Below are 22,491 nucleotides of genomic sequence, written 5' to 3' on the forward strand. Positions count from 1 at the left end.
ATTTTATTGACTGAACGGTGATGCAGGGAGTGGTTGGAGGTTTAAAATTTTTGCTTATTCATCTTTTCTCCAGTTGAGAGGAAGTAAGCCTTGAATTCTCCACATATGAGAAGTAGGGGCCTGTGGGTTCCCTGGCCATGCTGTGTGAGATGCTTGGGCTATCCATAAATGTAGTTCATGGTTATGTTATCTTATGAATGCATCTATTTTTCAGTTGCATTTCTACAATTACTGAATAGTTAAATGCATCCCAACTCCGCATTAGCAGGTAAGTCCTCAGAGATAAAGAAACTGTTCCTGCCCTCAAGGGGACACCCAGAGCCTGAAGGCAGTGAGGGTGAAGAGGTGAAGAGAGAGAAAGGGAGCAAGGGAGATAAGAAAGGCCGCTGACGTGTAAACAATCTCAAGACAGGCTGATAACTGCTGTGACCTCAGTGGGTACTGTGTGTTAGCTCAGAGGAGAGGTACTGAACCCAGGAAGGGTGGAGAGAAATCTCCTTGATGAAGTCTGTAAAATGAAACCCAGGGGAAGGACACTGAAGACAGAGGAGGCAGCATGTGGAAAGGCTAAAGGTGAGAAGAGATTTGCAAGCAGTTTGTATGTCCTGTAGTACACAAAGGAGGGGGATGGGCAGGAGCTAGTGTTAAGATGAGGCTAGAAAGGAAGGCAGGACTCTCATCATGGTGTACAGAAGCCACCGTGGTGTACAGAAGCTCTGTCAGCACAGAGCTTTGGATTCCTCCTGCAGCAAGTGAAGAGGTGGGCAGAGCTGATGATGGTCAGAGATGGAAGAGATACCTTGGGATAGCTTCTAAGTTTACTGGATGGCATGGACAACATAATTGCCCTTCACTTTTACCCATGAAAAATGTCAGGGCTTGAAATTGCTTTAAACTGCAAAAGTGGAAATATTATGTAAGACAATATGGGTTAAAAATTCATATTTCAACCCAGCATATTCCCTAGTTGGTGCTTAAATGAACATTTTAGAGCTTTAGAATATATGCTTAGTGACTTTCAGTTAAAGGAGATTTAAAAACCTACTAATATTTAAAGAAAACTTAAACATAAGTGACTTTTAAGATAGAGAAGGTAGAATAGAAAAACTTTCCTAGAGATCCATTTGCCCTAACATTTTTGGACCTATTGCAGTTTTTGATTTCTTTCTTTCTTTTCTTTTCTTTTCTTTTATTTATTGAGAGAGAGAGAGTGATAGAGAGAGAGCATGAGAGGGAGGAGGGTCAGAGGGAGAAGCAGACGCCCTGCTGAGCAAGGAGCCCGATGTGGGACTCGATCCTGGAACTCCAGGATCATGACCAGTCACTTAACCAACTGAGCCACCCAGGCACCCCTTTGATTTCTTTCTAATGGTTAAAAATGAAGGCCTAGTTACAAGAAGTTGGAATTATTAGCTCAAATGGTTTAGGTCCTGTTGGCTCTCAGATTCTGATTCATGACTTGGGCTGTGGTTGTGTGGGGTGGGTTCAGTTACCTGGAGTTGAGACTTTGCTGCCAGCTCCTGATAATATGAGGACTGGGAGTCAGTGAGTTCTGCCTTGAACCTCTGATTTGCCAGAGTGATGCTCAGCTCCACCTTCTGCTCCAGTGGGCCCTTGGATACCTTAGTGGATTCAACTTTTCTTTCCTAAATTAAAAAAACAAAAGTCTTTTATTAACGTAAAGCACAAGCATAGGGTAATATTAAATAATATATATTGATATTGTCTCAAGAAGTGTATTTTGAAGGCTCAAGTGCTTTTAGAATTGAAATCCTATTAACTAGAATTGTCCTCTGAATTACATTGAGAGACAAAGTACCAAAGCTCCAATGAGTTAACTGTTTAGAATCCTTGAGAACACCGTAATTTTATGACTATGTGCTCTTCATGAAAGCATTTACACATATAGACACACCCATAATTCATATATACTGCCAGAGCATCACTGGGATCATGCCACATTCTTGTGTAACTTTATGAATACTCTTTGATGAGGATCGGATTACCCAAAATAACCTAAGGACGCTAAGATTTTAATACAATCTTTTTTAGAGAAGAGTCTAGACTGGTTTAATGAGACCATTTGTGCTTAAACTTCACATTGAAACTAGTTAGTAAGCACTGTCAGGTCAAGAAAGGGTTTGAAATATCTCTCAGAAGGAATGGCATATTTGGGCCACCTTTGGTAGCATGTGACTTAGAAGATAAGCACTCTTCTGAGGAGCTGGATTTGGCCTCTGATCACAAGGGCCAGGGGTCATCCTCCTTGCCGTCTGGACTGGGAACAGGCAGGAGTCTCTCACTGTTATGAATTCATCTGGGCTCCCAGGGTACAGAGCAAGCCTAGAGCTGGGTTTCAAACTTGGGGTTTGACAGATTTTCAATATTGGGTAGCCAGATGATCATGAAATCTGAACAGCTTTCTTGAAAGAGTAAAAAACATGTTTGTAGAAAACGGAATGTCTTTGGTAATGTACATATTCTCTTATTAGTGAAATTAGAGCTGTGGAGGCTGAAAGAGACCAACCAATAGAAAATGACATGAGGACGTAACAATAAAAAAATTAAAAAAAAAATGACATGAGGGACAAATCTCATGTGGGTGGTAGTCAATGTAATTTCTCCTCATTTCTTATCACAAGGTCCTCTCTTCCATGGGACAGCAGCATAGCCTCTAACCTTAATAGGGCACACAGAGGATGTAGATTCACACTTACCAGACTACTGATGTTTGTTTAACAAAAAGATTTCATTCATTCATTCATTGAAGTAACACACATTAAGCATCTGTATGGGTATAGAACAGTGCTAGGACATATGGGAAGTTAAAAGAAAAATATGGCATATGGTATTATCCTCTAGAAGCTTACCATTTCACTAGGCATATTTAAAGTTCACGTGAGACATTTAAATAAATTCTTTAGATGTATTAGTGAGAAGTCTTCTAATTTATCCTTAGCCACTGGATTACTTTTCCATGCTTCTCACCCAGCATCCTCAGTAATACTCTATTACCTATGGAATAAAAATCCAAACTATTTTCCTGACGTCAAGGCTCTCTCCAGTCTGATCCCAATCTGATTGAAAGATTTTATTTATTTTTTATTTTTTATATATTTTTTTCATTAAAATTTGTTTATTAAACTACTGAGTAGGCCCAGGTAGGATATCCTATTTTTTAAAAGTTTTTATTTAAATTCCAGTTAGTTAAATTACACCATTATATTAGTTTCAGGTGTACAATATAGTGATTCAATACTTCATACATCACCCTGTGCTCATCATGACAAGTTCACTCCTTAATCCCCATCACCTATTTCACCCATCCCCCAACCCACCTCCCCTCTGGTGACCATCAGTTTGTTCTCTATAGTTCAGAGTCTGTTTCTTGGTTTCTCTCTCTCTCTCTTCCTCCCTCCCCCATGTTCATCTATTTCATTTCTTAAATTCCACATGTGAGTGAAATCATATGGTATTTGTCTTTCTCTGACTGACTTATTTAGCTTAGCATTATGCTCTCTAGCTCCATCCACATCCTTGCAAATGGCAAGATTTCATCCTTTTTGATGGCTGAATAATATTCCATTGCATACATATACACCACATCTTCTTTATCCGTTCATCAGCTGATAGATATTTGGGCTGTTTCCATAATTTGGCTATTGTAAATAATGCTGCTATAAACATAGGGGTGCACGTATCCATTTGAATTAGTGTTTTTGTATTATTTGGATAAATACCTAATAGTGCAATTACTGGATTGGAGGGTAATTCTATTTTTAACTTTTTGAGGAACCTCCGTATTGTTCTCCACAGTCCATCAGTTTGCATTCCCATCAATAGTGCAAGAGGGTTCCTTTTTCACTGCATCCTTGCCAACACCTATTATTTCTTGTGTTGTTGATTTTACTGGTTCTGACAGGTGTGAGGTGATATCTCATTGTAGTTTTGATTTGCATTTCCCTGATGATGAGTGATGATGAGCATCTTTTCAGATGTCTCTTGGCCATCTGTATGTCTTCTTTGGAAAAATGTCTGTTCATGTCTTCTGCCCTTTTTTAAATTGGATTATTTGTTTCTTGGGTGTTGAGTTTTACAAGTTCTTTATATATTCTGGATACTAACCTTTTATCAGATATGCCATTGACAATTATCTTCTCCCATTCCGTAGGCTGCATTTTAGTTTTATTGATTGTTTTTTCCATGTGTAGAAGCTTTTTATTTTGATGTAGTCCCAATAGTTTATTTTTTGCTTTTATTTCCCTTGCCTTAGGAGATATATCTAGAAATAAGTTGCTATGGCTGATGCCAAAGAGGTTACTGCCTGTATTCCCTTCTAGGATTGTTATGGTTTCCTGTCTCACATTTAGGTCTTTAATGCATTTTGAATTTATTTTTGTGTATGGTATAATAAGGTGGTCCAATTTCTTTCTTTTGCATGTTGCTGTCCAGTTTTCCCAATGTTATTTGTTGAAGAGACTGTCATTTTCCCAGTGGATATTCTCTCCTGCTTTGTTGAAGATTAGTTGACCATATAGTTGTGGGTTTATTTTGGGGTTTTCAATTCGGTTCTATTGATTTATATGTCTATTTTTTGTGCCAGTACCAGATTGTTTTGATTACTACAGCTTTGTAATATAGCTTGAAGTCCAGAATTGTGATGCCTCCAGCTTTGCTCTTCTTTTTCAAGATAGCTTTGGCTATTTGGGGTCTTTTGTGGTTCCATACAATTTTTAAGATTCTTTGTTCTAGCTCTGTGAAAAATCCTATCAGTATTTTGATAGGGATTGCATTAAATGTGTAAATTACTTTGGGTAGTATAGACATTTTAACAATATTTATTCTTCCAATCCATGAGCAAGGAATGCCTTTCCATTTCTTTGTATCATCTTCAGTTTCTTTCGTCAGTATTTTATAATTTTCAGAGTACAGGTTTTTCACCTCTTTGCTTAGGTTTATTCCTAGATATCTTATTTTTTTTGGTGCAATTATAAATGGAATTGTTGCTGCTCAAACAATTGTAGTCCGTGTCATTTCTCCCTGCACTGACTACCAGATAGCTTGTTCACTGTTGATGAGATATCACATCGCTTGTGCTAATTTCCTGACTGGAGACCCTCCTCACTGCTCCCCATGCTCACCTCCAGCACTAAAACATGGGGACACACACATACACACTTTTTTAACTTCTTACTAATATTTTATGGTTCATTTAAAATAATATTTTCTCTGATCACTCAGGGCAGAAATCTTTGCCTCCTCTAAACTCCTGGAGCAATGAATAATATTTGAATTTCTCATTTAATACCTATGCCATACTCACCTACAGTCTTTTTATATGCTAATCTTGTCACCCCACATATAATCTCCTGAATCCAGTATGATTCTCACACTTCATTAAATCTCCCAAAGTTAAAAAAAAAAGGGGGCCACTTATGCACAAAACTCTCTGTGAATATACATGACTGGGAGTTACATGCTTTGCAACCTGTTCTGGTCTATCATTTTGTTCCATTCTATACATCTGCCATCTTCAAGTACAGCATTTAGATTATTTTGTACTTATTTTGCATCATAAATTTCTTGAAGGCAGGAACCGTGTCTTATTCATCTTAGAATCTTTGGCACATACCCCAATGTCTGGCACGTGAGAGGATTTTAGTAAAATGTTGGTGAATGAAAGAATAAGTGATAGATGCAGGTGGTGAAAAGGATAAGAGAGGGATGTGGTGAATATGAAATGAAATGTTCAGGGGATATTTACTGCAGAAGGGGGGACCTATATTAGATTTTGAAGAACATGGGACACAAGTAATGTGGGAAAAGAGAAGGCAAACTAGAATTGTCTTTGAAATTTTATAGTAAATACATTTAATCTTAATAATTCTTTCCAACAGCACTTTTCACTGTTTATGGAATAGTATTTTTGAGAAAAATGGAAATTTTAATTCTTTGTTCATAGCAATAGTTCCAGCAAATCCATAGCAATCTGGCCTACAGGCCAGATAGAATGGCCAGCGGGTTTCTCATCCCTGAATTTTCACGTAGAGCTGGTGAGACTGAACTTCTTGTCCTTCTCGTCCTCACTGCCTGGGCTTTGATCCATGCCTTGCGGCGAGGTTCCCAGGAGAGGAAAGGGTAGTGAAGTCTCACAAACCACAGGGAAGTTAAGTCTGGTTGCAGTGGCAGCGTAAGGATGAGAAGATCTGGGCTCAGACGTGTCACCCCCGTACCCCTGCTCCCTTCTGAACTTGCTGCCCACCTCGTGCTGCCCCAGCCCTGTCACTCCTGAGTAAAGAGGACAGTTTCCCCGCTTCAGCATCAAATGTCTGGATCAAGGATTTTGGAGCAGTTAAAATGTCCCCCTTTTTTGATAGCCGACATTAAATTCTGTAACATATCTTCTCCTCCTTCATGCCTTTTCACACAAAGAGAGCAGTGCAGCCCGTGTTCCTCTTTGCCTGAGAATACCGATTTTATTTTTCCCCATTTGACATGCAGGATTTCAATCATTTTGATATTTGTCTGACCTATTCATGCTGGCCATGACTGAAAGCAAAACTTCTACCCTTACTGTCAGCACAAGAATACACTTTAGTGGAGAAGGAGCTTGACTGATTGATTGATAGGTTTTATTCATTCATTTATTCTAGTGCTTGGTGAGTACCTGCTGTAGATGAGGTTCTCTTAGGTACTGGGAGAAAAAGGGCCCCTGCAGTCCTGGAGTTTATTTTATTTTATTTATTTTTTTAAAGATTTTATTTATTTACTTGAGAGAGAGAATGAGAGAGAGAGAGAGAGAGAGAGCATGAGAGGGGGGAGGGTCAGAGGGAGAAGCAGACTCCCCGCTGAGCAGGGAGTCCGATGTGGGACTCAATCCCGGGACTCCAGGATCATGACCTGAGCTGAAGGCAGTCGCTTAACCAACTGAGCCACCCAGGCGCCCTGCAGTCCTGGAGTTTATAATTAAGTTGCTTCTTACAATTCCTCCCACCTTATTCTAGTTTTCAATCTATTTTTCCCTCAGTCCCCAGAGGAAGGAATAATACCAAATAGAACAAAGTCACTGACTCTTAATTGGAGTGATAAAAATGCAGCACTAGTAATACTAAATGGCCAATTCACCCATTCTCTTTTCTTGTGTTACTAATAAAACAAAACCAGGCATGTGAAGAGCTAGATTGACTCTCAGAACTTCTTACTATTGTAGGCTTCTTGGTGTCATTGAAGAGTGTGACATCCAGAGTGAGAGGGAAGGGTCCAATGGAGACATTGGCAACATCTGTGGAAATTAAAAACATTACAGGCACAAAAATGAGATTGGAGAAGTTTACATTAGAACAAGGTCAAAATTTCATATACTTTTTCTGTCATTCTGGAATTTACAGATGTGGGGTGCCTTCTTACTTATTTTTTTTAAGATCACATAAATATGTTCTTGAGAAAAATATAACTCATACTTTTGATCCTAGCTGAATTCTCCATTCTTCTCTTCTAGGTGCTATCCTAGTTTGGGGCCATCCTAAATATGTTACAGTTAAATGGTTTTGCCAATGAGATCTGCTAATTTTTCCACTTGTGAATATATAAAGGGTGCAAGACAGATATTTATCTTGAACTTATTTGTTTGAAAATATTGGTAATGATTGTCTCCAAGTTGAAGGATAATGGGTGATTTGGCTTTACCTTTATTCTTTTCTAGATTTTCAAGATTTATACAATGCATTTAAATTATTTTATAAAGTTAAAAATATCAGCTTTGAGAAAGTATATTATAAATTTTGTCAACTTCAATTAAGGATTGCTTTTTAAATAATATACTTTCATGATCATTTAAATTAAGGTTCAGGAGCAGGTGAATGAGGAGATCTAAGCTTACCTGTAGAAAACACAGGGGTCTCACCAGGCTCTCCGAATGTCTCCGCTGTAGATATTTCATCTTTTCTATCACCACAGCAGAAAAGAAAGAAGAGGTGGTGAAAAGGAGCTTGATAACAATAGGGGAAATGCACTTACTTTTCCTATACTCAATAGACCTAAAAATTAGAGAAAACCCCTTTAAAACTGGGTTTGCCTATTTCTTTCATTATAGAAGTAACCTTCAAATATATTTTCATTGAAGAAAAATTCAAACAACTCCTGAAAATGGTTATGTTTGAATCCAGGGTTTTCCATAAGCATCTTTCATGTGGTCCTCGGGAGCATTTTCACCATATGCAAGACTGGTCTTTGGGGCTTGATGTTTTATAGTCCCATTGTGTTTGCACTGTGTCCTTGACATCAAAGATAATTGCATGACATGATCTATGACTGAATGTTCTTGCTAAAATCTCAGATCCTCAAACCTGCAAATCCTTAAGTTTATTTACTAAAATACCTCTTGTGGTTGTAGTAATAGGAGAGAGGGAGATTTCTGGATAATGCAGGAGTATTAAATCCCTATTCTGGACACAACCATTGTCTGCAGGAGTTATGGGTAGGTTTGCAGTGGCAGTCTGGAAGATGTCTAAGGGCAAATCCAAGGGCATGGTTGTACAGCTGTCTGTTATAACATTGGCCCATTCTAGCAAGCTTTATATAGAAAGGAGTAGCAGTAGTGATACCTTTTGAAGCTCACTGAAAAATTTGTTACTATAAGCTATTAGATCTTATTAGCTTTTGTCTGTATTAGTACAATTTAGTCATAGTTGACCAATATATCTGATCCACTTTTCTGTGATTCACGATGATGGGAAGACCAAAGGGAATGGCTCGGTGCTCTGTGTTGTAAGGTCATCTTGACTGGCTATAGACAATGGGACCATCTACATACATATTTCTAACACATGCAATTTTCCCAAAGTTCTAATAGAGGTAATATACAAAATATCCATTGGCCTGGCATGGCCTCTGACCAATCAGAATAGATGTAAACATGGAGGACTATATTGGTGCACACAGGCTAAATATAAATTCAGATTGTTTTGGAATTAGGTATTCTTGTTTGTTTCTACTGGTATTATGCTGTATACTCAAGAAATAGTTTTTATGGATATCATATTTGTAAAGATCTCATATCAAACATTAGAGCATTTGTGACTTAGACAATTTTCTTTTTTTCTTTCACTTTTTAGAACTTTGTTCATAGTACGATCTCTTTCCCCCTATTATAACTTTGGTATCCTTGTTTTACCTTGCTCTAAAAAAGAAAACAACCAAGAGGAATAGTTATTAAAGTGCTGGCTATGGCATTAGTTACAAGTCAACTGCCCACTTTGTGCTGGATCCTGTGTCAGATGCTATTTCCTCATCCTTTGCCACTGGGTGTGATTCTGCTATGACAGTGGCAATCTAGACCATCACTTAGAAACTTTAATTTGGGAAGCTGGGACACTGGGTTCTTCCACTGGTTTTTATTTTAAAGTCATTTGAAACTGGCAGATTTATGGGCTACTCAGGTGAGAAAATTTCCTGTTTTGTCTTCCTAGAAAGGTTTGAAATAAGAGGCCTGCCTTTCTGCCTGCCTGCCTGCCTGTCTGCCTTCCTTCCTTCCTTCCTTCCTTCCCAACTTGGTAATCATAGTTAATGTAAAGTGTTTGTCTCTTGCTCCTTAGCAATTCTTTCTAAAGATTTCTAAATTCTAAAGAGTGGTTGGGTAGATGTATCAATTAACAAAAATATATGAGGATTTTGCTCAAGTCTGTGGTGGTGGGTGGAGAGATACGAAAGGGTTCCTGCCCTTGAGGAGTTTAAACTCTTACAGGAAAATAGGGTAAAGCACGGAAGTGTTAAGTAAAAATGTAAGTGCCAAAAAGAGTACAAAGTTCAAAGCAGGAAAATATTGCTGCAGGCTCAAATAGGCTGTTGAGACATCATGGGATCCAGGTGGGACTCCACTAGGAGTGTGAAGGAGAGTAGGATTTGGATAGGGAATGTAGAAAAGGCAGGTTTTTCTGGGCAAGAGGGAAAGGCTAGGGGTCAGAGTCCAGGATGAGGAAGGTGTGGTCTGTGTGCAGTGAGGAACGGCATGGTGGCAACAGTGGGATCATGGGTAATGGATGCAAAGTTGGAAAGGTCAGGGGGTGAAAGGTCTTAATTGATGAGTTTGGCCTCTGCTCTGCCTCAGTGAAGGTCCTGGCAGGACACAGATGGCTCACTCATTGTGGGGTAATTTGAGGAAAGTTTAAAAAAGGAATTACTAAGTTGTGGGAAGAGTATAAGAGCAACCACAAGGTCAAGTGCAGTACCCCAGGGCTGGTAACAGTGGGGTGCTCAAACTACCCTTAGTTCAGTTGCCATGAACCAGAGACAGAGAAGGATCTGTGGAAAGGCTGCTTGACAGGAGCTGAGATGAAGTTGAAGGAGGACAACAGCTTTTGAAGACTTTGCAAGTTGAGGGTGAGGGGAGTTGAGAAATGCACCCACCTCATTCTCTCCTCTCCCTCTGATCTCCTGCTCCCCACCGGCTGGCCCTACCTAGGAGTCAGGGCAAAGGATGCACGTGACTCGATCCTTACCAATCCGCCTTCTGTACACAGAACATGAGGGGAACAGGGGGCAGAGGATGTTCAGAAGGGTAAGAGGAAGATGTAGGACTCTTTTGAAAGTCACTGAACAGGGCTCAATGTAAGGAATTTTTCAGACGTATTAATCCAGCAGCAGTTATGCCAGTTAAGGAGGGGAAATGGTTAGAGGCAGGGAAATCCATTAGGGAGACCAGATTTGACATTCTTCACAGTGTAAATTAGTAAGGTCTTGGAAGAAGTTGTTGGCAAAGGGAACAGAAATGAAGGAACAAATGTGAAAAGCATTATAAAGAATCGTCAGTAATTCCTACAATACCAAATTTGTGTCTCTCTTAGTATTATCTTCAGCATTAGATTTCTAAATGTTATAAAATGTATGTAATTTGTGTTTACAGTTTGCCTCTCTTCTTTAATCATTTTATCTAATTACTTTTCCTTGCCTTTTTCTCATTTTGATTTTCTTATTTGATATTCAGTTCTTGTTGAGAGTATAGCTCAGTGCTTCGGTAATTTAGTTTGAGAACTACTAATGCTTTACAGAATGCCAAGTGAGAGTTCAAAATGCAGGCTGCTCTCTGATTGTATTAGTATTTTCCTGATGTAACTAACAGTTTACCATAAATTCTAAAAATCAAACTATTTAAAAAAATTGTTCTTTATCTTATGACTGGAAATACACATTAGATACTTCAGACATAGTAATGAATCCATTTTATCTGCAAACATGGTGCCAACATCTATCTCAGTCTTTAGGGTCTATCCACTTCCCCCTTATATACTCATTTATCTTTAGCGCAGTCTATGCATAATTTGTCTGTCAGAATAACCTACACAGATCTCAGTGCTGACATAATATCATAAAGGCACAATAGCTCAGTCTCACTCCATTATATGATCTTTCAAAAGTCAAAAGCATGCTGCACTCTATTTTGGGTACTTACCTCTCAGGGAAGTGTCTCAGTTTTAGTCTCTGCAGAAAGATAAAAAGTAATTTTATCAGGAGAAAATGTCAACTGAAGAGCTAAAGTCTATTTTCATCCCCTTTTCCCTTTAACTTCACTTCAACCAGCCTGTACAATGTTATTTTGCAAAAATAAAATTCTCGTTGGCCTTACCAGATATCTCTAAGCATTTCTTCAACTAACTCTTATGCAGTGGAAACCTACTGAGCTGGGAGCTATTCGGACAGCGTTCCAACATACAGCGTTTAGGCTCACCTGCTGAAGAAGACCCAGGTGCTCCTGGGAACTGCTGAAATTTCTTCCAATGTCGAAGAGGCAGAAAGCGTCCTGCTGGCAGAGGCTGACCCGGTCCTGGTATTCCCTCGGCTCAGGGATGCGATCCAGAAAGATCCGATATGCTTCCCACACTGCTTCCTGGCACACTGCGATACAGCACACTTAGGAGCAGAAAATGGCCACAGCCCGAGATGATTCCCGTTTCCCAGCCCAAGCATAATCTCAGAACGTGGAGCGCTCTTTTATGGCTTATGGGGACACACTCATTTATAGTGCACAGAAATTAATTCATTTAGCAAATACATATTGAACCCCTCTGTGTGTTACAGAGGAAAACAAAAGAAGGAGGACAGGAAATATGAGAGAGAGAGGCTGTAGTTTAAAATAGGGCAGTTGAGGAAGGCCTCACTATAGGGTGACTCTTGAGCAGTATGGAAAAGGCCTCAAGGCTGGAGAATGCTCTGAACATTGACGGAAGAGCAAAGAGCTCTGTCAGTGTGACCAGGGCAAGGGTAACAGTAAAAGAGGATGAAGACAGAAAGATGTGGTGAGGGGAACAGAGACCGTGTAGGGCCTTGTGGACCAATAATCTTCAGACTGGGGCATAGGTACCCGGCTGTATTTAAAGACTTTTCAAGGGATAAAGAGGCACACAGACAATTTAAAGAGAATCTATACCTAGGTCTCATTTTTCCTATCATGCCTTCCTAAAGTCCGTCCGCCTGAGGACCCACCTTTCCTTTTCCCCATTCCCTTTGGCCTGCATCCTTCCCCTATTCATCCCTCCTTAATCTTACTGCAGCACAGTGCCTCTAGGTTGCCACACAAGGGGACCATGTCAAATAGTATTGTTGAGGTTAAGAAACCAAGTGAACTCAGTTGAGGGTAACACTTGTTTTTGCAGCAGGGTGGTTTCTCATTCTTTGCTTTCAACACGTTAGAAGAATGGCCGACCGACACATGAAAAAGTGCTCAACATCACTTGGCGTCAGGGACATACAAATCAAAACCTCAATGAGATACCACCTCACACCTGTCAGAATGGCTAAAATTAACAAGTCAGGAAACGACAGATGTTGGCGGGGATGTGGAGAAAGGGGAACCCTCCCACACTGTTGGTGGGAATGCAAGATGGTGCAGCCACTCTGGAAAACAGTATGGAGGTTCCTCAAAAAGTTGAAAATAGAGCTACCCTATGACCCAGCAATTGCACTACTGGGTATTTACCCCAAAGATACAAATGTAGTGATCTAAAGGGGCATGTGCACCCCAATGTTTATAGCAGCAATGTCCACAGTAGCCAAACTACAGAAAGAGCCTAGATGTCCATTGACGGATGAATGGATAAAGAAGATGCGGTATATATATACAATGGAATATTATGCAGCTATCAAAAAAATGGAATCTTGCCATTTGCAATGATGTGGATGGAACTGGAGGGTATTATGCTAAGTGAAATAAGTCAATCAGAGAAAGACAAGTATCATATGATCTCACTGATACGAAGAATTTGAGAAACAAGAGAGAGGATCATAGGGGAAGGGAGGGAAAAATGAAACAAGACGAAACCATAGAGGGAGACAAACCATAAGAGACTCTTAATCTCAGGAACAAACTGAGGGTTCCTGGAGGGGAGAGGGGTGGGAGGGATGGGGTGGTTGGGTGATGTACATTGGGGAGGTATGTGCTATGGTGAGTGCTGTGAATTGTGTAAGACTGATGAACCACAGACCTGTACCCCTGAAACAAATAATACATTATATGTTAATAACACACACACACACACACACACACACACACACACAAAACCCCTACCCCAAAAACACATTAGAAGAAGTCCTAATGGAGTTGACAGCTGACAAATCATTAAAAATAATGACAGATCATGATGTTATTGTTAGCATATAATGCCAAATCTACTTAAAGAATAAAGATATTACTATAACTGGGTGTTATATGCAAACAATGAATCATGGAACACTACACCAAAAACTAATTATGTAATGTATGGTGATTAACATAACATAATAAAAAAAAAGATATTGTTATAACAAAACTCCCATCTGTTTCCATCCACTTATTTACATTTAAGTTTTCTCAGCATTTAAGGGAAACTAAGTAAAAAAATAGGGATAAAACTGATGCTAAATCCTGTCTCATTTTGGCAACACATAATATGAATAATAAGTAATGGTACATGAACTAATATGAGGAACAACATCAGAGCAACTCCATGTATCCAGAGGCTGAAGCTAATGAAACTTAAGGTACAGGCCCTTCATTTAAACTGGCCTCTTCCAAAGTCTTTTTCCTAAATTTGTATTTATAAATGTTAGTACCCACAAAACCTGTATTTGATCTTATATCTGTCAATAGAAATTTACTTACATTTTTTGTTAAATTTGTATCTATTTGTTTTAATCAATTATATATTAAAAGTAATTATAAATGCAACTGAATCCAGAAGAAATTTCTTTGTACACATAAAACCTATAGTAACAGGAAATAAAATCTGTAATTTAAATTTATATACATATTTTTGTTACTGAGAAGTATGTAAGAGTAACCACTAACAGACTTTCAAGCATAAAATAAATTATATTAAGATAAGGCTGTGAAGTGGGAAGTGGAGTGGAAATGTGGATGTATGAAGAAAAAGGATCCCTGTGGCATTTCTTACTGTTGAGAAGAGTACATGAAGGCATGTACTACGGAGTATTTGATGGTAACTACTGAGTAGCTGTGGCAGATTCTACTGGATGCATACGAATGCTCTAATTTTTGTTTTATTTTCATTATCAATATTTACAACTCACCAAAAGTTCCATCTTATCTAATTATTTAAACTTATGATGAAAAACTTTAGATGTTAACTGAAAAGCATGCAAGTGGGTACATAGTTTAAAAATTATTTTAGAGTATTAAGTGAGGGTAAAAAGTTAGATCTGACATCTGTCACAAGCAATTATAGTATGTTGATTTTTACCTCAGGAGGAATGGGGAGCAATTGGAGGCTTTAGGGCAGAAGCTGACATCATCTGACTTTCTAAAGAAACTCTGCCTGCCTGCCTGCTGAGAAAAGGGGTTGGGGGAAGGAACAAGGTGAGAGAAGACCAGTTTGGAGACTCTTACTCCTATGCTTTATCCCCCCCTCATTCCCCATTTTTAGATGTCTGGATTTTTCTTAACTTTTTGTTTTAAGAGGCAAAGAGAATTCCAGATCAATAGAAGCTCAGGTTATTTACCAGAAGCCACCTCACCAGAACCCATAAAGCCAGGAGCGGGTGCCATCCCTTCCACCTCAAATGTGTCATCGAATTTTCCACACCTGGGAAAGTAACAGGGGTCAGCACACCTGGAGAGCAAGTGAATAGCCTCACCGGGAGAACCCACTTTTGTGAATGTTATCTTTTACCTGCCAAGCAAGGACCAGAGGGTTGTAATGCCTTTTCTAATACCAACAATCATGCAGTCTTTTCGATCTTCATGTCTACTCAAGGGTCTACACACAATGCAAGAAGGAAACAACATTTGAATATCTTGAGACTTGCCCAAATCTTAAGAGTTGTGTGTCCAATCTAAGCGGACCAGTTGCCCTTGCTATTTTTGTCATCTTACTCCACACTCTCTTTCGGGGTGTTATTTTGACCTTCCATCTCTCCCCAATGCAATAAAACTGTTAATTTAGTTCAAAACACATTTAAGTGCCAGAGATATATCATTTATAGGTATATAAAATCAAGTAGTGCTGCCTTTGAGGTCTTAGTGTTGGTGACTTTCACTGATAATATCTGTGTGTGAAACACCTGGGAGAACATAATGTGATAATCCATCTATTTACCAATTCAACGTACCCTTAGGCATGTTGCTTTTGGTCTCAGATTAAGTCTTCTTTTTATTTCAGTCCAATTTAAGGCTTGTTTTTGGTGCCTGAGTCCTCCTAGCTCTGCTCCTTTCTCTGCTGCCCTTTCTCCTACTTCAGAGACGTAGAACACCCTCACCCCCATGAATATCTCCTTTTTGCAAAGGCTCAGAGAACTTTCTCCCTGAAGCACAAATGTCTGAAGCTGCTTAAAGAATTATTGCCCAGAGAGGAGAGATCACAGCCAACACCACAGAAATACAAACAATTATAAGAGAATATTATGAAAAATTATCTGCCAACAAATTGGGCAATCTGAAAGAAATGAATAAATTCCTAGAAACATATAAACTACCAAAAACAGGAAAAAATAGAAAACTTGAACAGAACAATAACCAGCAAAGAAATTGAATCAGCAATAAAAAAAATCTCCCAACAAAGTCCAGGGCCAGAGGCTTCCCAGGGGAATTCTACCAAACATTTAAGGAAGAATTAATACCTATTCTTCTCAAACTGTTCCAAAAAGTAGAAATGGAAGTACACTTCTAAACTCATTCTATGAGGCCAACATTACCTTGATTCCAAAACCAGATGAAAATCACACTAAAAAAGAACTACAGGCCAAAAATCCCTGATGAACATGGATTAAAATATTCTCAACAAAATCTAGCAAATTGCATCCAACAGTTCATTAAAAGAATCATTCACCATGATCAAGTGGGATTTATTCCTGGGTTGCAAAGGTGGTTCAATATTCGCAAATCAATCAATGTGATACACCACATTATAAAAGAAAGGATAAGAACCATAAGATCCTCTCAATAGATGCAGAAAAAGCATTTGACAAAGTATAACATCCAATCTTAATAAAAACCCTCGACAAAGTAGGGATAGAGGGAACATACCTCAACATCATAAAGGCCATATACAAAAGACCCACAGCTAATATCATCCTTAACCAGGAAAAACTGAGAGCTTTTCCTCTACAGTCAGGAACTAGATAGGGATGTCCACTCTCACCATTACTATTACTGGAAGTCCTAGCCTTAGCAATCAGACAACAAAAAGAAATAAAAGGCATCCCTAGCAATCAGACAACAAAAAGAAATAAAAGTCACCCAAATAGGCAAGGAAAAAGTCAAACTTTCACTATTTGCAGATGACATGTAGAAAACGCAAAAGATTCTACTAAAAATTTGCTAGAAGTGATACATGAATTCGGTAAAATCACAGGACACAAAATCAACATACAGAAGTCTGTTGTATTTCTATACACCAATAATGCAGCAGTAGAAAGAGAAAGCAAGGAATTGATTTCATATAATTGTACCAAAACCCATAAGATACCTAGGAATAAACCTAAACAAAGAGGTAAAAGATCTGCACTCTGAAAACTATAAAATGCTAGTGAAAGAAATTGAAGATGACACAAAGAAATGGAAAAACATCCCATGCTCATGTACAGGAATAACAAAGATTGTTAAAATGTCTGTACTACCCAAGCAATCTACACATTTAGTGCAATTCCTATCAAAATACCAACAGCATTTTTCATAGAGCTAGAACAAACAATCCTAAAATATCTATGGGACCACAAAAGATCCTGAATAGCCAAAGCAATACTGACAAAGAAAAGCAAAGCTGGAAGCATCACAATTCTGGACTTCAAGCTATATTACAAAGCTGCACTGATCAAGACAGTATGGTACTGGCACAAACACACACATATATCAATGGAACAGAATAGAAAACCCAGCAATAAACCCACAACTATATGATCAACTAATCTTCGACAAAGCAGGAGAGAATATCCAATGGAAAAAGGACAGTCTCTTCAACAAATGGTGCAGGGAAAACTGGACAGCAACATGTAAAAGGATGAAACTGGACCACTTTATTATACCATACACAAAAATAAATTCAAAATGTATTAAAGACCTAAATGTGAGACAGGAAACCGTCAAAATCCTAGAGGAGGACAAAGGTAGTAACCTTTTTGACACTGGCCAGAGCAACTTCTTAGTAGATATGTCTCCTGAGGCAAGGGAAACAAAAGCATAAAAGGAACTATTGGGATTTCATCAAGATAAAAAGCTTCTGCACAGCAAAGGAAACAGCAGACAAAACTAAAGGCAGAATGGGAGAAGATATTTGAAATGACATATCTGATAAAGGGTTAGTATCCAAAGTATATAAAGAACTTATAAAACTCAACACCCAACACCCAAAAAACAAATAATCCAATTTAAAAATGGTTAGAAGACATGAATAGACATTCTTCCAAAGAAGACCTATGGATGACTAATAGACACATGAAAAGATGCTCAACATCACTCATCATCAGGGAAATGCAAATCAAACTTACAATGATCTATCATCTCACACATGTCAGAATGGCTAAAATGAACAACACATGTTGGTGAGGATGTGGAGAAAGGGGAACCCTCTTGCACTGTTGGTGAGAATGCAAACTGGTACAGCCACTCTAGAGAACAGTATGGAGAGTCCTCAAAAAGTTAAAAATAGAACTATCCTGTGATCCACAATTGCATTACTAGATATTTACCCAAAGGATACAAAAACACGGATTTGAAGGGGTACAATACATCCCGACGTTTATAGAAGCATTATCAACAATAGCCAAACTATGGAGAGAGCCCAAAGATCCAATGACTGATGAATGGATAAAGAAGATATGGTACGTACATATAATGGAATATTACTCAGCCATCAAAAAGAATGAAATCTTGCCATTTGCAATGATGTGGATGGAGCTAGATTGTATTACGCTAAGTAAAATAAGTCAGTCAGAGAAAGACAAATAGTATGTGGAATTTAAGAAATGAAACAGATGAACATAGGGGGGAAAAGAGAGAGAGGCAAACTATAAGACAGACTCTTAACTATAAAGAACAAACTGAGGGTTGTTGAGGGAGGTGATGGGGGGAATGGGTTAAATGGGTGATGGGTATTAAGGAGGGCACTTGTGTTGAGCACTGGTTGTTATATGTAAGTGATGAATTACTAAATTCTACTCCTGAAACTAATATTATACTCCATGTTAACTAACTGGAATTTAACTAAAAACTTGAAACTTCAGAAAAAAAGAATTATTTCTCTGGGGCATTGTCATTTATAGGGATTAAAATGTTAATGATGATTCAGGGACCAGTAGTTTTTCTTTAGACTTTTTGAGGAGCAGGTTCTTTTGGTGACTGCTCTGATGTCATTTTTCTGACCTCCTGGAGGCTTAGCACAGAGCAGGAGGTATAGAATCTTTCTGTGATTGGGAGAACCAGAGCACCAGCCCATGTCCCACCAGGAGAGATCCCCCACCTTTACCAAGGGGGCATCAAAAGAACCCTTGAAAGTTGAAGCATCAAAGGATCTCAGGGCTGGGAGCAGTCTGAAAACTTCTGAAAGCTGGATTTTTCTAACCCTTTAACTTACCTGTTATCTAACTTACAGCACCATCCTTCCCTAAATCTACCAGGAGAGATTTCCACAGGGATTCTAGGGAAATCCAGAACCTTGCCTCTTCAGTCTTCCCACAGTTGCTGGGCAATGCCTGAAATCTGACCACAGAGTCTTAATCTTTCTGCTGAAAGCTACACTGTAGGCTCTTTGGCGATGTGGGAAGAACCCCAGGGAACATGTATCCTGGAGGCCAGGCATGCCCTGGGATAGTCATTCACATTTGTAAGGATTAGGTTAGACCAATGGTGTGTAAAAAGCCTGCCACCGTGTTGGGCACGCATTAGATGGAGAGATGACACACTGGAGTAGGAGTCAGAATGCTGTGTTCTAACCCTGCTCTGCCACATTGGCCCTGACTGAACATGTCACCTCACTTTTTTAATCTCTGTCATGGGGATGTTGGCTATATGTTCTCTAGACCAGTGCTTCTAGAACTTTAGAGTGCAAATGGATTACCTGGGGATCTTATTAAAATACTGATTCTGGAAGTAGATATGGTGGGGTGAAAGTAGGTCTGCATTTCTAACAAGCTGCCAGATGCTGGTGGTGCTGCTGGTCTATGGACAACACATAGAGAAGCAAGAACTTAAGCAAGCAAGATAGGATACCCTCTATCTTAAATTTTCTCTAAGGCATGCATGAATGTGAAAGAAAAATCTAGCTTTTGATATTGAGGTTGGGACAGAGGTGGAGGGAGACAGAAGAGGAAGGAGGAGGGGAGGGGGAGGGAAAGAGAGGGAGATACAGAGAGGGGGTGGGCGGTTTGAAGGGAGTGTGCCTGGGTAGGAGCACAGGGTTCCCCTGGGAGACTACCGGAAACAAAACTTGCCTGTCTTGAATTTGTGCTTTGGAATGAGTATGTTTATGAGTCTACCATGAAGCTCAGAACATTTTCATTTGTGTTGCTTTAAGCATTGGAAAAAGAAGTATCTCAATATTCCATTTGATTTGATGAATGTGGAAGCTTTCTCTCCTAAGTTTTAAAGATGTCAAAAGATAATTTTGTAAAAGCAGCAACAAAAATAATAAGTGTGTTACCCTGTCAAAGGAGCACCACTTTGTAGCTAGGTCTTATTTCTTGTTTCTTTGTGAACCAATTTGTTAGACTTAAGAAACCCATGCTGATGAATAGTAAAATTTCATATCACCCAGGGGCAGCCATAAAGATAATGGACTGTTGTTGCGGGGGGGGGGGGGGGGCAGGGGGAGAAAAACAGTGGTTTGTTTCATCCAGGAAAGCAAGAATGAAAAAGGCAAACCTAATCAAGAATAAAGAATAAAATTCAGAGTTAAAAATTTGGTTGCAGCAATAGTCTATTTTATAAATACCTGCAATGAATCCTACTTGTGAATATCATGAAGAATTGGAAGTTAAAGCAGTTGTGCTCATATTCAATGTGATGCATATGCTATATATTTCACTTCCATTCATAAACAAATAACATGAAATTTACCAGTGTCATTATCTGATCAGTGTGTAGCCACATTCAAAATGAATAATTTACACATTATTGTCTTTTCTTTGCATTTCCAATAGCCTCTTTGCCTCCTGTATCCCTCAATAAGCATTTATTCAGAAACTGCTATGCAGAGGTGCTATGCTAGGACCTCAGAATAATAATACAGTGTGCTTGATTTTCAATGATTAGACTTCTCCTTCTGACTGTGATCCAGTGCTTGTCATTTCTCTGTGGGTGTGGCTTCTGTCAGAACGCAAATGTCTCTTCCACATAAAATGAGACATATGAGGAACATAAGGCTTGATATTTTTGACACTGTTAGTTATGCCTCCAAAACCCAGCAAAAACTCCCCAGACTAACTCAACCTTTGTACATTTTACAGATGTAGATACTCAAGAACTTTGTAGGATGTTGGTATCATGAAAGGGGTTCTCTGCTGCCATAATTTGCAATACGTCACAGGCTAGAATGGAACCAGCACATTCTAGTTAACGGGCTTAAAATAGAGCAGGTTGACCGTACTTTTTGGAATGGAAACAAATATCATATGTGATGAAGGTGGACCTCAGCAAACCCCCTCACTTTCACATGTAAGATGAATTGAGTTTAGGCTTCAGCTAGCTAAGATATTTTGCATTATTTGGAACAACCTGGGGGATTTAATAGTAACTACTAAAGATTCTTTTTTGTTTTGTTTTGTTTTCATTTAAAGAAGAAGTCATGGCGACTCTTTCATCTATAGTAAGTGAATGACAAGGATAGCCACTGATGGCTGTGGTGTGACTGAACTCCATAATGATTTCAGAGAAAGCCACAAGAATCCTGTTATGCTGTCTTGGGGTGAAAACTGCACTGTAACTGCTGGAAATCACAGTAATTGTGTTGTAAATCCTGTTAACACCCCTGCATTATATCTTGGTAACCACTGTTAATTTGTGACTCCTCTGCACTTGGGTGTGCCTCCAGGTTTCCAAACTTCAGAACTTTTTGCTGGATCAGCAATAAACAACTTAAACTTAACAAGAAGGGAGAGAGGATCTGGATTGTAATGTTGCTTTTGAAAAATGAAATCTTAAGTCATAAATCAACTTGCTCAGATTCCTGACGTTGCAATCATTCTGTGCTTCTTACTCATAATAGTAACATTAAAATTCAGTATTAGGCTTTGGCAGAAATAAAACAAAGAGGTAATACCCAGATGCCAAGGCCTTCTGGTGACTTGTTAAATGCCTTAATGGTTCTATGTTGCACCGGACATTATTTTAAACCTAAGAGGAGATATCTACCATAGTTTTGAATGTTTACTATTCATCACTCTCAGATTAGCTGACTTATTTATAGAACCCTTGTGACTAAATGAGAGATTCTGGAAATTTGGGGTTAACGACCATGTGTGGATAAGTGAAAGGGAAGGGGTAAAAGGAATGAAAGGCTAAACAGGTTCCATCTCTTTCCTTACCTGTCAATCTATAATAAGCTTGAAGACTGGCTAAAATCTGTTCCATGGATTCCTGTGGACAGACTTTAACCCCAGTTGGGAAAAATGTTGACCTTTTTGTTCGACGCTTGGCCAAATCAAATATTCCTTTCATGGTTGACACTTTGTACATTTTTGCAGTGCTTTCAGATGTTTCGATTCTTGGGGCATTGTCTATGTCTTTAGATTCAGAATGGTGTATTTTAATGGAGAGATCTGTAAAAGAAAGATTGATTTCCTGGTGAATATATCCATTGATATATGTGAAATATATGATAAATGAATGGAATAAACTAAAAGTTATAATCCTCTGGTTTGTTCAAGTTCTACTCTGGTGCAACTGCCAAATTTCAGTGACGAGGCATTTTCAGAAATAAAGGAATAGCATAATGAGCTGATCAAGTGTAATTAAAAAAAAAACAACAACATCTCAAATCATCTTGCCTTTAGGAACTGCCAAATATTGAAACC

The 22,491-nt window shown here is 38.8% G+C and overlaps 1 protein-coding gene and 1 long non-coding RNA gene across 2 annotated transcripts; both read right to left on the minus strand.

Moving 5' to 3' along the window:
* Positions 1–1,517: 1,517 nt before the first annotated feature.
* On the minus strand, positions 1,518–7,954 carry LOC141372052 (uncharacterized). The gene is made up of 3 exons (XR_012377377.1): positions 7,880–7,954; positions 7,203–7,282; positions 1,518–1,646 (listed from the first exon to the last, which is right to left on the minus strand). It is a non-coding gene; the product is annotated as an uncharacterized lncRNA (long non-coding RNA).
* Positions 7,955–8,339: 385 nt separating this feature from the next.
* Positions 8,340–22,198, minus strand: LOC141372051 (interphotoreceptor matrix proteoglycan 1-like). The gene is made up of 4 exons (XM_073890515.1): positions 22,003–22,198; positions 11,723–11,889; positions 11,447–11,475; positions 8,340–8,571 (listed from the first exon to the last, which is right to left on the minus strand). The coding sequence occupies exons 1-4, from the start codon at positions 22,151–22,153 to the stop codon at positions 8,340–8,342; spliced, it is 579 nt and encodes a 192-aa protein (XP_073746616.1). The 5' UTR covers positions 22,154–22,198.
* Positions 22,199–22,491: the final 293 nt, after the last annotated feature.

This window comes from Callorhinus ursinus, unplaced genomic scaffold (assembly GCF_003265705.2).
Source record: "Callorhinus ursinus isolate GAN/ISIS: 27379988/994484 unplaced genomic scaffold, GSC_fseal_2.0 scaffold538, whole genome shotgun sequence".
NCBI classification, from domain to species: Eukaryota; Metazoa; Chordata; class Mammalia; order Carnivora; family Otariidae; genus Callorhinus; species Callorhinus ursinus.